The sequence below is a fragment of the Stegastes partitus genome, unplaced genomic scaffold, assembly GCF_000690725.1.
Source record: "Stegastes partitus isolate 25-593 unplaced genomic scaffold, Stegastes_partitus-1.0.2 Scaffold1252, whole genome shotgun sequence".
NCBI lineage: Eukaryota > Metazoa > Chordata > Actinopteri > Pomacentridae > Stegastes > Stegastes partitus.
The window spans coordinates 36,633-50,449 of NW_007578983.1; the positions used below are offsets into that span (position 1 = coordinate 36,633).

At 42.7% G+C, this 13,817-nt stretch overlaps 2 protein-coding genes across 3 annotated transcripts in view; one reads left to right on the top strand and one right to left on the bottom strand.

Annotated features, from left to right (window-relative positions):
- il12rb2 (interleukin 12 receptor, beta 2a) overlaps nt 1-1,719 on the top strand; it is a 13,822-nt gene extending 12,103 nt beyond the window's left edge. Inside the window, exons 14-16 of the mRNA XM_008297825.1 lie at nt 413-509; nt 714-801; nt 882-1,719. Coding sequence (XP_008296047.1) covers nt 413-509; nt 714-801; nt 882-1,343 — 647 coding nt within the window. The 3' untranslated portion in view covers nt 1,344-1,719. The remainder of the gene's footprint in view (nt 1-412; nt 510-713; nt 802-881) is intronic.
- Nucleotides 1,720-5,821: 4,102 nt separating this feature from the next.
- On the bottom strand, nt 5,822-13,512 carry serbp1a (SERPINE1 mRNA binding protein 1a). 2 transcript variants are annotated; one of them, XM_008297828.1, is made up of 9 exons: nt 13,133-13,512; nt 11,537-11,720; nt 10,355-10,495; nt 10,149-10,217; nt 9,024-9,098; nt 8,685-8,853; nt 8,052-8,096; nt 7,744-7,926; nt 5,822-7,203 (listed from the first exon to the last, which is right to left on the bottom strand). In XM_008297828.1, exons 1-9 carry the CDS (start codon nt 13,389-13,391, stop codon nt 7,147-7,149), a joined length of 1,182 nt encoding a protein of 393 aa, XP_008296050.1. In that variant the 5' UTR covers nt 13,392-13,512; the 3' UTR covers nt 5,822-7,146. The 2 variants fall into 2 exon arrangements, with proteins under 2 accessions (XP_008296050.1, XP_008296048.1); XM_008297826.1 differs by having other exon boundaries at nt 10,149-10,220.
- Between the last annotated feature and the right edge of the window lie 305 nt (nt 13,513-13,817).

Sequence of the window (13,817 nt, forward strand, 5' to 3'; positions counted from 1 at the left end):
GGTTTCAGAGGGGTAAATTAAATTTGTAAATGTAAAACGTAGAACTTGCTTCTATTTAAATGTCTTAGTATATGACATATGATGCAGATTTAGTGTGTATTCATTAACGCTTGAAATAAAGGGAACAAGATTTTTCACAGACCCCCTAAAAAGCCAGCAAAATGTGAGTGATGTCCTCAGACTTTGCTACCTCTTTTCTTCAAGAGTACATTGTGAAAGTTAAATATTTTTTATTCTGTAGCTTTTATTTGTGTCTAATGTTAATCCTAAGTGCAATTACTAAATGACAGCTGCTCCTGATATCTTGTTATGACTAGACTGCCTTTCAAAACTCATTCCATCCTACTTCCATACCTGATTGGACCAGAGGAACCACATCTACTTGCTGTAATCGTATCTCTTGCTGTTGCAGAGGAAACTTCTTTTTCCCTCCTGCTGGTGTGTGGAGTCGTCTCCGTGATGGCGCTGTTTCTCGTGTGTTTGTGCCAGAGTTCGGCGGTAAAACGGAGGTATGTGAGCAACAGCAGCTCTGCGTGGATTTATAGAAGTGCAAGCAGGCCGACACCTTTCATTATTTTTGTTCAATTACGGCGCAGCAGAAAACACACGGCAATTATCAGTGAATATATGCAGCAATAAAAAGAAACGATTGTGTTACCAGGAAATGTTTCCATGTGGTACTATTAAGCCGTTTTTCCACATTCCTTCCTCAGGTTCTACAAATTTTTCCAGTGCTTGATGCTGGATGTTGTGCCAGATCCTGCGAACAGCAAGTGGGCAAAAGAGTACATACAAGACAAGGTAAAAGGAGAACAATAATTGGAGCTGTAGTGTGTAGTGTCACTGTTCCTTATTTGAGCGAGTGTCTTCCTTCCAAGCAGGGCAGGATGAGCCTCATGCCTCAGCAGAGCAACTCCAATTTCAGCAGCGAGGAAGAGGAGCCGATCCTGGTGGACGTGGAGGAGCTGCCCAAGCAGAGCGGCGACGCCTCCTCACCTACAACCATCTCCTTGCAGCTGCCTCCTCAGACCGGCCTGAGCCCTGAGACCGATCCGGCCACGCTGCTGTATCCTGTGACCACCTACATCAAGAGCTTCTCCCACGACTCAGACAGCTCCGACCAGACGCAGACCTCTCTGGACACCAACTCAACCGTCGACTACATCTCGTCACACGGGCCCGGAAACATGGACGAGGAGGATGAAGAGGAGGAGGAGGATGAGCTCGTAGACATGCATTTCTTCCCCAGTCACAACATCTTCATGGATTCACTGGAGTTTGGGGGGAAGCTGACTCTGGACGCAGTGAAAATTGACTGCGGTGACTTCTTTCAGAACGCTTAGCTGAGATAAAAACTACTTAGTAGAAGAAGAAGAGCGCTACTGAACAAAAGAGAACAGAAACAATGACTGGAGGTGACGGTGGGCTTCAGCTTCACTTGTCTCTTTTGGATCAAGCACGCAGCTGAGATGTGCATGAACTACCTCTGTGCTCACTGAAGTGAACCGTTCCTTTATGCAGCAATAACATTTGATTCAAAGGGTACTTCTTTTATCTCATGCATTACAATCGTTTTCTTTTCAGCCATGGACACACTAAGAGCATGACTAAAAATGAACACAGCACAGGCTGCGAGATGGAGATATTGTCATTTCTGTCTGTCTGGAGTGAGGAAATTAAAAAAAGGCTTCACCTGGTTCGTGGCAGCCCTGAAAAATCTTTCTTCACAGCATTTATTTATTAGTTTATATGTGACCCATCTGCACGAAATCAGTCGCATTGTGCCTTGGGCTATTAAACAAAAGCAGCATGTTGCTACCACATGACACAAACCACAGGACAGGATTGGCTGGCGATGACACATTGCTCGCGGTGCCACAAGTGATTTCCATGGCTTCATTCTGCTATTTGACAGCCATATGGAGCGTAATATTAATACGCTCTGTAATATTACATGTTACCTACATGTAAAAAACAACTAAATGGACCGATCTAAGTAATAAACCCAAAGTCAATATTTTATCATGTGTTCGGGCTGTAAGGGATCAATGAAGTTCTATTCTATTCTATTCTATTCTATTCTATTCTATTCTAGCCCCAGGCACAATGCGACCGATTTTATGCAGATGGGTCACATATGTTAGTCGCTAAAAAATAAATTGAATCCAGCTGTATTCTATTCAGGTTTATTTATACAACGCCTTTCTACAACCTAATTAACCTTAAGGAATTTTTCCATAGTAAGGTGGAGATTCTAGAGAGAACCCCAACAAATGCACACTTTCCCTTTTTGAGCAGCTCTTTGGCAACAGTAAGAAACAACACAAAAAAAAACATTTGCAGAACCAGGGAGAGCAGACATCTGCCTCGACTGGTTAAGGTGAGGGCAAAGAGTAACAGATAGAAAATAGACAAACACATCGGAAAACCATAAACACTGGGGAGGTTGGTGAAGCCAGTAACTGCAGATCCACAGCCGGAGATACCTGCAGAGAGGATAAAACCCAAACTAAAAATGTATGTACAGAGAAAGAGAGGATAGTAGCAGAGAAGTCCTCTAAGAAATCTAAGGGATGATTCATCCTCACCTGAGTCAGCCTTAACTATGACCTTCATCAAAATGGACAAGTTTCATCTTTACAGTAGAGAAGATGTCTGCCTCCTGATTCCACACCAGAGGAACCTGATAAACTGAATGATCTGCCTCCTATTCTGCTTTTGGAAACTCGGGGAACAAGGAAGTCTGTGTTGGAACAATATGGTAAAATCAGGTCTTTAAAATGTGTTAGAGCTTGGTCATTAAGAGCTTTGTATGTGCAGAGAAGGATTTCAAACTCCATCCTGAATTCAAAGGGCGCCAATATGGGATAAATATGATCTCCTGTTGGTACTACTCAGCATTTTGGATCAGCTGAAGGTTTTTCAGAGTCATTGGGACATTCTGATAATAAACAATTAGAGGTAAGAAATGCATGGACGACTTTTTTAGCGTCACTCTGAGACACCATGTTCTTAGTTTTGATAATATCCACTGGCAGAAGACTTGTTATATGGGAGTTAAAGAATATTTCAGACAATATTTTGTTATTTACTCCCATGCTTTCCCTACTATATGTTGAAAAGCAAATTGTCCAGTGTAAAAAATGTAACTCCATATACTGCTATCATAGCCTCGTCTCTACTGACTTTTGGCCACATTTTTAAATACACCCATCCTACCTCAGCATTAGTTCATCTAAAGAGAGAAGGAAGTTAAATTGACCCAGTTAGAACCAACTGCAACATTTAAAATGAATAAATAAATAAATAAAACAGCAAATATTTGTCATCAAGTGTGTGCAAGCAGCTCTGCAGGTTGTGCAATAAGCCCGTAAAAACCAACATAACCATGATCCATGTCAAAATGAGGTTTGTTCATGCTCAGTAACATCTGTGCACCTGATTGTTCAGGCAATTATCTAATCAGCCAATCATGTTTCAGCAGTGCAATGCAGAAAACGACTGCAGATCCAAGTCTTCAGTTAACATTCATATGAAACATCCGAATGGGGGGAAAAAATGGGATCTCAGTGACCGAAGCATGGATGTTGAGAGTATTTCTGATCACTTTACTCAGTATAGTGCAAAAAGAAAGAAGCTGACATTCAGGCATCAGTAACATTCTTTACAACTGCGGTGAGACAAGACTCACAACACATCCAAACTTGAGGCAGACGGCACGAAAACCACGTAAAGTTCCACTGCTGCTGGCCAAGAAGGGAAATCTGAGGCTGCAGTGGAAACGGACACAACAAAACTGGACAGCTGAAGACTGGAAAACGAAGCTGATAAATGGAGATGGTAGCATTAGACTTTGGTTTTAACAACATGAATCCATGGAAGGTGATTCCATATAACATCTACCAAACCTGAATAAAAGTTCCCGCTGGACTCCTTCAGAATTGTTATTTTCCAAGTTACAAGCCCGTGAAGTTCACAGGAGAAAGTCGAAATTTTGCACTTTGTAGTTGACTTTTTGCAGCATTTTTGAGCCTTTATAGCTTTAAATGTAAGGGAGAAAAGCCACGTGAAACTCTCAGGGCTAAATAACACATGAGGTCTGTTACCAAAGATACAAAATGCACAAGTTTTGTTTTTTTCCAGTGAAGTAGCAAAAAAACACCAAAGCTTGTTCCTTTGACTTTGTGTCATTAGACTGGTGCAGGTTTTCCACTGAAACTCTAATACATCCCATGATATTGATGCTTGGTTGGTTATAAACAGGATGAACAAATGAGATTTTGGCTTTAGATCATGTTTATGTGTAACTGATTTGGTTACAGATTAAAACAGAGCTCAAATGTGTTGTTCATCTCTGGAAATTTAACGTTACTTTACTCCTGGACATATGAAAACCTGCCTCTATGTACGTCTGGGCTCTGCAACTTGGAAAATTCTCATAGTATGAAGGTAAGATTCTGCATGGCTTCATTAAATATACTTAAGTTATTGCATTAAAAAGTCAGCTGGTTCTGGCGGGTTCAGGTGGGAGGCTCTGATTGAGTTTATAAAGAATAATCCTGGAGCCAACCTGCCTTGTGTCCACAGTCCAGGCCGATAATGGTGGCGTAATGTAGAGAATGTTTTCTTGGCATGTTGTTGAGCCCCTAATACCAGTCGATCGTTATCTGCCTGAGCATTGTTGCTGACAATGAGCGAACCTTTCTTCCAGCGACTACTTCCAGCGTCATGTCATAAAACAAAAGCTGTCTCGAACTGGTTTGGTGATCATTGTTGTCATAACGAGCTCAGAGGACTTCAGTGGCCTCTTAACGTCTTCAGATCTAAATCCAGAACCCCTCTGGGATGTGCTACAGCAAGACAATGAGTGCAACTGACAAATCTGCAGAAATTAAGTGAGAATAATGTAAATATGGAACAGAATCTCAAAGGAATGTTTTATCTTGTAAACTCAATGACACCAAAAACTGAAGCTGTTTGAGAGTGAAGGCAGGCCAGTATTGGATTGTTGGTCCTAATAAAGTGCTTATTGACTGTATTTTTTACCATCTTAGATAACAAACCCATGAAAAGCAGCTGAGGCTGATAGGAAAGGTACAAGTTTTGCAGATATGCAAAATATGTGCTCGCCAATGTGGTAAATAATTCCTAGGGAAACAGAAATAGGTGCCCAAATTCTTGATCATCAGTCCAAGAAATTTGAATGAAGCCACAAATGTGAACCTGATGGAGCTGCAGGCAGCCACGGGATCAAAACAGTTAGTGGGAGTCATCCTCTGGGAACCTGGGAAATGTCACAGCACATCATCCAGATGTTTCAGTCTGGACAAAAGTAGCAACCAAAGTCTGGAGGCTGCAAGCACAGCAAATAAAAGTTTGAAAATTGTGTGCTTCCTTTAACATTTTCATCAGGACATCCTTTTTCATGTCTAGTTTAGAGCAACAACCTCATTTGCACGTCACTGCCTTCACACAGGAATCAGTGTGGTTCAGGCAGAAACTCCAATCTTATGCAATATCAACATCCTGACAAGTCTGAGTTTGTTTGATGTCAATGCAAATAAATGATTTCATCATCTGCACAAACAAGGTGTGAAATTCCTTTCCCCTTATTCCGACTGATCTTAAAGATTGTCAACAAGGTACAGAGAAGCAGAACTTCAACACAAACCTCAGGGGGGCGCGATCGTTTGACTTTTTGCTTTTTCGCGTGGTCACTCGCCTTGAAGAGCACAACATATCAGATACCAAGTATGAGGAGATGTGGTTGCAAGCAAACAGAACATTTTGCCTGCGGAGGCCAAATAACGGTGACAATGCAAAAAATTTATCGACCATCTTTATTTACCGACAGAGGTCTCTAATAGCAGGGCTAGAATTCACACATTTGTAGAGCACTTCAGTTGTTCCACACAATGGACAACTGTATTTCTTTCAGAGCAATTATGCAGTGGTGCCACTGTGGAAGCTACAGGGCAAGTCGACAGTGGAGGAAAAGATCAGCACAGAACAGAATGCGGAAACAAACTGAAGCTGGGCTGAGTTTACATCTGTGGAAGGATGCTCGAGCGGAGTGTGTAAACAGCCGGAGAGGGTCGACAGCCGCATCTCAACTGCGTAAAAACACTTCCTCTCCTTTATCACTCTAAAGTAAAAAGAAAGGCATTAATTGACTTGCACATGGCCAGTGATCAACGATGAAATAGGCAAAGAGGAAGATGCATTGGATGGTGAACAGCACCCCAAATACAAATAAAATCAGAACACATGGAATAACTGTCAGCTTCAAAATCAATCCGCTCGACAAATGTCTCGGGATCAACGCAAATTTAACAGAGTAGTCGCCATTGTGTTCCTCCAAAATGACCTAATGTTACTCCTTTGGAACAGTTCAGTACAAAAGAACTTCAAATTCAGATTTAGGTGCCGTTTCATCAATGCATTCAAATGTAGGACGCCTCTCTTGATCAAAGACGCAAAGGTGTGTCCTATTTGCACCATGTGAAATACAGTCTCTGAAAGAATTTATGAAAATAGTTAAGATTTACAGGCCGAAGATCATACAAGAATAGACCTCCTGTATAAAATATAAAACAATACCCCAGTGCTAAAGAACAAAAATCCATAAATCTCAATGAGTGAAGCTGTAACTTCATCAGAAATACCTGCTGTGGCAGAGCTTATGAGCTTGGGTTGGAGCTCCACAGTGCCTATTTTAAAGCGAGCAAGCAATGGCACACACCACCACGCTAAAGATACTCTTATGCTTACATTTCAAAATGCATATTTTCAAGCAGCAATTACAAAAATTTATCAATGGACAATGCATAACCTCTGAAAAAAATACTGTATGAAAACATCCCTGCTACTTTGTTTCCAAGTACAAAACCTCTACCAATAAGTTGCTCCAGAGTAGCAAGAAGTCCTTTTCTCTTTTTTTTGTCGTATTTTTTTTTGTTAATTTCTGTTTTTTTTTCCATCTTCATTTTGTTTTTAATTGGGTAAAACTCAGTCCTCACATTGAGTGTCATAGTTAATGACAGTCTTCTCCATCATTTCACTTTGCTGAAGGATCCAGGAACATGCAAGCCTCGTAGTGGAGGTGCTCAGGAGGCTCCTGTAGGCCTGAGGATTAACAGCCGGGGCTTAAGCCAGGGCTGGGAAGGCCTCTGGGTCGTCCACGTTGGGCACAGACGCAGATGACTGCAGGAAAAGGGAACAATAATGAGGAGTTAGAACATTGAAACCTTCCAAGATGTGACGGTAAAAATAAAATAATCGATGCAAATGAGGCTTTGATGAACAGCTTAAAATGACACCATACAGCAACTTTTAGTTAGTGTCACTCTGACATCCTCACTGAACCCTAACTGAACTTCAAAAACATACACTGCAGAGACCTCTTTGCTGTCTTTCTATTCTGTTACCGTTTACTTTTATGCACTAAAACACCAAGTCAGTTTCCTTGTATGTGAAAACCTACTTGGCAAAAAAACTGTTTGATTCCAATAACATGACACTACTGCCAAGCTTTATAGTCCTTCAGCTCCAACAACACAAGATAACACTGTGAATCTTTGTAACTTAAGTACAATCCTACACACAGTGTGTCCTACAATTGGGCTACATTTATTGATTATATCTTTATTTTACTTTTCTTTTACTTGTCTTTCTTATGACTATGCTTCACATGTATCAAGTGTGAATTTCTCCAGTGACGGATCAACCGTCTAAGGGTGGTACCTTGTCAGTCCTTCCTCCACGGACCGGCCGAGTGGGTTCACCGCGGCCGCGGCCTCCCCGGCCGCCGCGTGGTCCACCGCGTCCACGGCCTGGGCGGCCCAGGTCTCCGAAGTTGATCTCCAGCTGGGACGTGATGTCATTAGCTGGCTTCCGGAAGTGGTGCTCATCATCACCACCACCACCCTAGATGTCAAAAACAGAGGTTAAAAACAGTTTGGTTTTTTGCATGTTCACTGCTTTTTTTATTTTTTTAAATCTATGTTTTGAGTTGAAATATTGTACAGTACAACCAACAGTAGTAGCTTTACCTTAGGCTCCTCAGTCTCAGGGTCAATCAGTTCACCTTTCTTATCCTGAGGGGGGAGAAAACAACACACCAACGTTAACACACATATAGAGCAAAAGCATATTCGTACCAACTATTCTCTATCTTTTTTTTTTTTTTTTTAATGCAGAACAGGCAACAAACTTCAACCACCATGCTCTGCACTAGAAGTAAAAAAAGGACTGGTGACAGTGAAGTAGATCCGACTTTCACTTATGCCTGTGGTTTAGGTGTCACTTGACGTACAGTCATCAGCAACCTTGTGCACTTTCATTACCAAGCAGGTAATTTAGACAGTGACGCTCGTATCCCGACCACACTGCTGTCATTTACAGAAAACTGATGCAACACTTGTTACAGTTTGCCTGATATTACTGGACGAAGGGGGCCACACCAGATTCTGTCGTAAAACACAGACTTGTCCTTATTAGGAAGACTGAGCTGCTGCCCTGCTTGAGACCTCTTAACCTCTTTGAATTAATTTTTTAAAACAGTCTTGTTTGAGTAAAATTTAGCAAAGTCTACGTGTGATGAGCAAAATTTGACGCAAAAATCTGCAAAAATTAATCTAACATTTAGGTTTTGCTGGAAGAGCAGAGCTTAAGTTTCGACTCACCTCTGCCTTTGACTTGTGCAGCACAAATCCTTTGTTCCAATCAGCTCCCTCGTTGGCCTTGCGGATGTTGAACTCCACCTTGGCCCGTTCCTTGTCCTGCATGGCCTTCCATTCATCCAGAGTCATCTCCTTGGGGCCTTCCTCCTTCACCTCCTCAACCTCATTCTCCCTTCAACAAGCACACAGACACAGATGAGTATTAGCAGCATCAACCATTGCTGCCTTTCAACATAATGACTTTTTATACGAATCTGGGATCAAGGACCAACTACAAAAATGCAAAACAACAGTTATGGACTTTATTAAAGCAGGAAATATTAAGACAAAGTAAGAACTTACTTGTTCTCAGAGTCAGCCGGTGGATGCTCCTCTCCTTCAGGGTTCTCTTCAGTGGCGTTTGATTGGTCAAGCTCACTGTGAGGAAAATAAACAAATCAGTCAGATACCACAATTTACCATCCACCAAGATTTAAGCTGGTATTCAGAACCGAGGAATTGTTTCCTAATTTTTTTCCTTTGTTGTGCTCACTGATTCCTGGAAGTAAAGTTTGCTGCCATTTATATTGTCGGCTGTACAAAGAGCATTTACAATATGGTGGACTGCAGCTAGCATTCAAACTGTGACAAAGTTTCACTGCAGACCAAAAGAAAAAGGGTTAAGTCAACATCTCTGTGAAATAGTCAACATTATTATCATCAAGAAGGCAAAACTTACTGCATGGGTGTTGTTTTAAGTGAGTGAACCTAATTTACAGGTAACAGAGGGTATCTTGGCTTCTCTTCATACTTAATTTTTTGGCACAATTCTGGAAGGACTGCACTACCAGTATTGAGATCTGTATTATTCATTGAGCTTGTGGGCAAAACATTTTCGTTGGATTTTCACAGTCTTGCTTTCACTTCCATGTTATGCCACATTACTGCTAACTTACTAATCTTTGCTTCAAAATAACACTTAAAAAATGGCTCTTTGCCTGAATTCAGCAGAAGCTTCTAGACTCCCCACATTGTTACTGAAGTGCACACACTTCAGAGAGTGTGCGAACAAAAATGACTTTAAAGAAGGTGAAGACAGGTGTTCTAATATCATATAAGTAATTCTATGTATATGAGCTGTGTTCTGTGAGAGGAGTATGCATTTTGAACATCACTGTCACAGTCTTTGTTTACTTAATTGTCGGAAGTCAAAATCGTGATTGATATTTCGCTATTCGTGCAGACTTAATTCTGAATGTGCAGAATCAAAACTACTAAAATCTACGGTCCATCTCTTTCCCGCATCCCTAAACAGGAACTAGTTTCCAGTAAACGAAAAAACACAACAAAGAGTTCTCTAAAAATAACTGACACATAAATGTCATGCAACTTCTACAAGTTTTTCATAAGAATATGCAAATGTGCTCTGTAGCTCCCCAAACTACCATCGTGCAAGTTTTCTGGTGTGCTGCACACTTAAGTACTTACTTCAGTTCATCCTTGACGGTTCCCCAGTTGTGAGATCCACTTCCTCCACGCTTCTCCTCACCTTTCAGACTACTGAAACAACATCTGCTTTAGCCAAGATCATAACACATGCACTGCATTACAGCACACACAAGGTCTTTAGAAGACCTTGTGTACATGAAGAATGCATCATATAAGCTCAATGTAAGCAATGGAGAAGTACTTACGATCTGTCGCTGCCGCTGTGTCTATCAAATTCGCGCTTTCCTCGGGAATCAAAGCCGTCGCTGCGACCCATGCCGCGTCCTCTACCTCCACGGCCTCCCCTGCCGCCGCCACGGCCTCTCATTGGCCTGTCACCGATGGGCCTAAGACATGGACGAAACACAACGGTTAAAACACCATTAAAACACAAGTTTCTTACATTCAGGGGCTTGGAAGTAAAACTGGTCAGAGTGTAAGCTTTATTTCATTCACTTTAGTTTATTTTGAGTAAACCAAGGCTGCTATACTCAACCAATGCATCAAAGAAACAAGGGATTAGGGTTTTTAACTAGGGAAATGTTGACTGTTGCTCAAACCAACAGCACTTAATTTTTTGGCCTCCTGGGGGCAGCAGAAACACTTGCAGCCATGATGAAGCAACATCACCATTTTACTACCCACTCCCGCCAAATGCTCGTTAATTATTGGGCTTTCTCTCATAAACGTTTTAAGATCTTGATCTTACTATGTGAAGTGAACTGAGATGACTTGCACCTGACACCACATAAATAAAATAAAATAAAATAACCTTAAAAGCTCATTAGTCGCTCCCTTTTAGCTCCAGGTTGGGTCTCTACAAACCCCTGAGGGAAATATCTGGCTTTTCAGTTACTAAATTCTTCCATGTTCACCAACTAGTCGCTACCTGAGTCTGCTACTTAAAGCTATACAATGAAGTGAATTTTTAGAGCTTCTTCTCTAAAAACAGCCACATGCTGCTTTCAAAACTGTGTAGATTGAATCCAAACAGGACAGCTAAATAATGAACTGATGCTCAGCATAAAGCAAAGATTCAGAAAAAATTATCTTTGGATTCATCACTACAAACATCTGCTTTTAGTCTGTTCTATCATTTTCACGTGTATGCTGCTTTAAATTTGGTGTACATTTAACTTTTTGTTTATTACGTAACCAAAGACACAAAGAGTCTGTGTCTGTCACAGTTTGGGCTAAACTAGTAATCCTTATCATCGTAAGGAACGCCCAACCAGTCGCTGTCCCACCCCATGATGAAAGCTGCAGCAGCTTTATGCGGAGGCAGGAACCACCCTGTAAAAAGGTAGGGCAGCAGTGGATTCCCACTTGTCTTCTCCTCACATGTGGTCGCTCTTAAATGAAATTGCCTGATTGGAAATTAAACTCACTTCTCCACTGAGAATTCGCCGCCCTCGGGCTTCTCTCCACCTTCACCAGCAGGCCTCTCGAAGCGTCGGGGAGGCCGCCTGTCCACAGGCCGTCTGTCTGTGGGGGGGCGCCCTTCTCCCTGGCTGCCTTGGGGTCTGGGGCCATCACCCTCCGGCTTCCGGCCCATTCTCCTCATGCCGGCACCTACGGTTGACCACAACAGAAGGATTAGATGACCAGTGGCATTGACAGATCAGGACCCACTACTGAGTCTGAGAATAGTGGTAATTGTTCTGTTTAAATGGAGCAAATAATTGCAATTAATGTGCAAAGATTTAGGCAGCTGGTGTATTTATTAGGTACTCTGCAATTGCTTCAGACTGAGTGGAAAATCTCGTGTACAAAAAATTGTTAACCAAGAGTGGCACAAGTACTTCTATTCCCTTTTATCTGATAGTGTGCTGATCAGGTAAATCATGGGATTGCGCCACAGATGGAACCAACACCCCTACACAGTGTTTAAACTTAAATGGCACATGGTTGACTCTAACTGGCCCAGTGTGACACAACAAGTCCCACCCATTTGCGAAGTCACCAGCTACCAAAATAGACATCCTCCACTACACAGCAGCAGCTGGGCCACCACAGCCAGCGCACCTGTCTCATCGCCTCTCGAGCAAACAGATATGGGCCCACTTGGCAGGCTGACATGAAGATAATGGCCAAGTAGCTGTCTGTGAGTAGGTATCATCTCTGTTAATACCAGAGGCTGGATGCTCCACTTCCTTCATGTTGTAAATGTAAGTTAGTGGAAAACACTGCAAAATGTATACGGACTGGAGCAGGGTTTACAAGTTTCTGGATATATGTTGAGCACAGACACATCTGCACAGACAAAGTGTGGAAAGAAGAGAAAGGGAAGGTGAATGCGCTGAAGCACGTTGATCAGACTCGTTATTGTGCGCCAATAGGAAGCGGCAGTTTAGAGGCTGCGCTTTAACACGCCCCACACTCCAACCACGAGGTTCATCAGCACGAGAGCGGTGCTGCCACCAATTTCTGCAAACAAATCCTCCGGCGTGTTCAGCGCCATCAAACCAGCGTGGCTCGTTTTACACTAATCAAATCATCCTGCACGTGTTCGATTCCGCTTTAACATTTTGCCTTTATTTAAACATTTTAAATGGCCGCTCGTAGTTAATAACGTTCCGTCGATTCTGGGTAAAGCAGTCAACAAGTGGCCTCGCTGTGATCCACGGAGGTAAAAAAAATTTATTCGTGAATTCAGGCGACTTTCTCCACTTGGCCAGGCGTTCAGGATCTGCCTGTTCAACAAGGCCCATGGGGAGGGGGGGCAAGTCAAAACAAGTCGGCCTGCAAACGGTTTATTGCCACAAAGCTAAAGCCCCATAGATTCCACTGCAATAAGCGTGTGTAAAAATGTCATTGTTCCAACAAGTGACAACCCACGGAGGCACAAAAGCAGCCATGCGGACCTCATGTCACGGGGCTTACGGATCGTCGCTAGCTAGTAAGCAAGCCACTTAGCCTGTTAGCTTGGATTTTTCAGTTGCTGTATGATACCAGGAGACCTAAAATGCAAAAATAATATTTACCATCTTTCTTGAGAGGTACAGGTGCCTGGGTCTCCTCCTTCTTATCGGTCAGCGGGGTCTTTCTGTCTTTCTGAGACTCTTTTTTCGGCTGCTTGGCAGCCTGGGCTGCAGTCTTGGCGGCACCAGGGGCAGCAGCCTCCTTCTTCTTCTTTACTTCGGCCTGCTTCAGCAGCTCAAACGGATCCGATTCGTCGTCAAATAACTGATCGAACCGATTGTTTATGGCACAGCCAAAACCTTCTTGCATTTGTCCGGGCATGATGGCGCCCCTTCAGCAGGATTTTCCTCCGATTCTACGAGGCTTGGTGCGAACACTTCGCTAGATGAAGCCACAAGATGGCTGGGAAAGGACCTTCTTCTCTTCCGGCGCGATAGACATCCGGGACCTCAGACTTTGCGCGGGTGGGGCGTGTAGTTTTTCCGGAAGAGAGCGGCATTGGAGACAGTTACGGAGAGACCAGTAAAAAACTCCACTACCCACAATGCCGGAGTGGGCTGGCTTTGCTAGTGTCTGTAAAGCGAAGCATGGGTGCCCTCATTTACACTTTGTGTGCTCTTGTTTTGGCTCTACAGAGAGACCTGCTCAGTCTGTGAAGCTAATTCCATAATCGTGCGTCAGTTTTCAAACTGCAAAAGGCTCACATTATTCCTTAAAGGTATTTCATGTCGCGATTTAACCCTTACA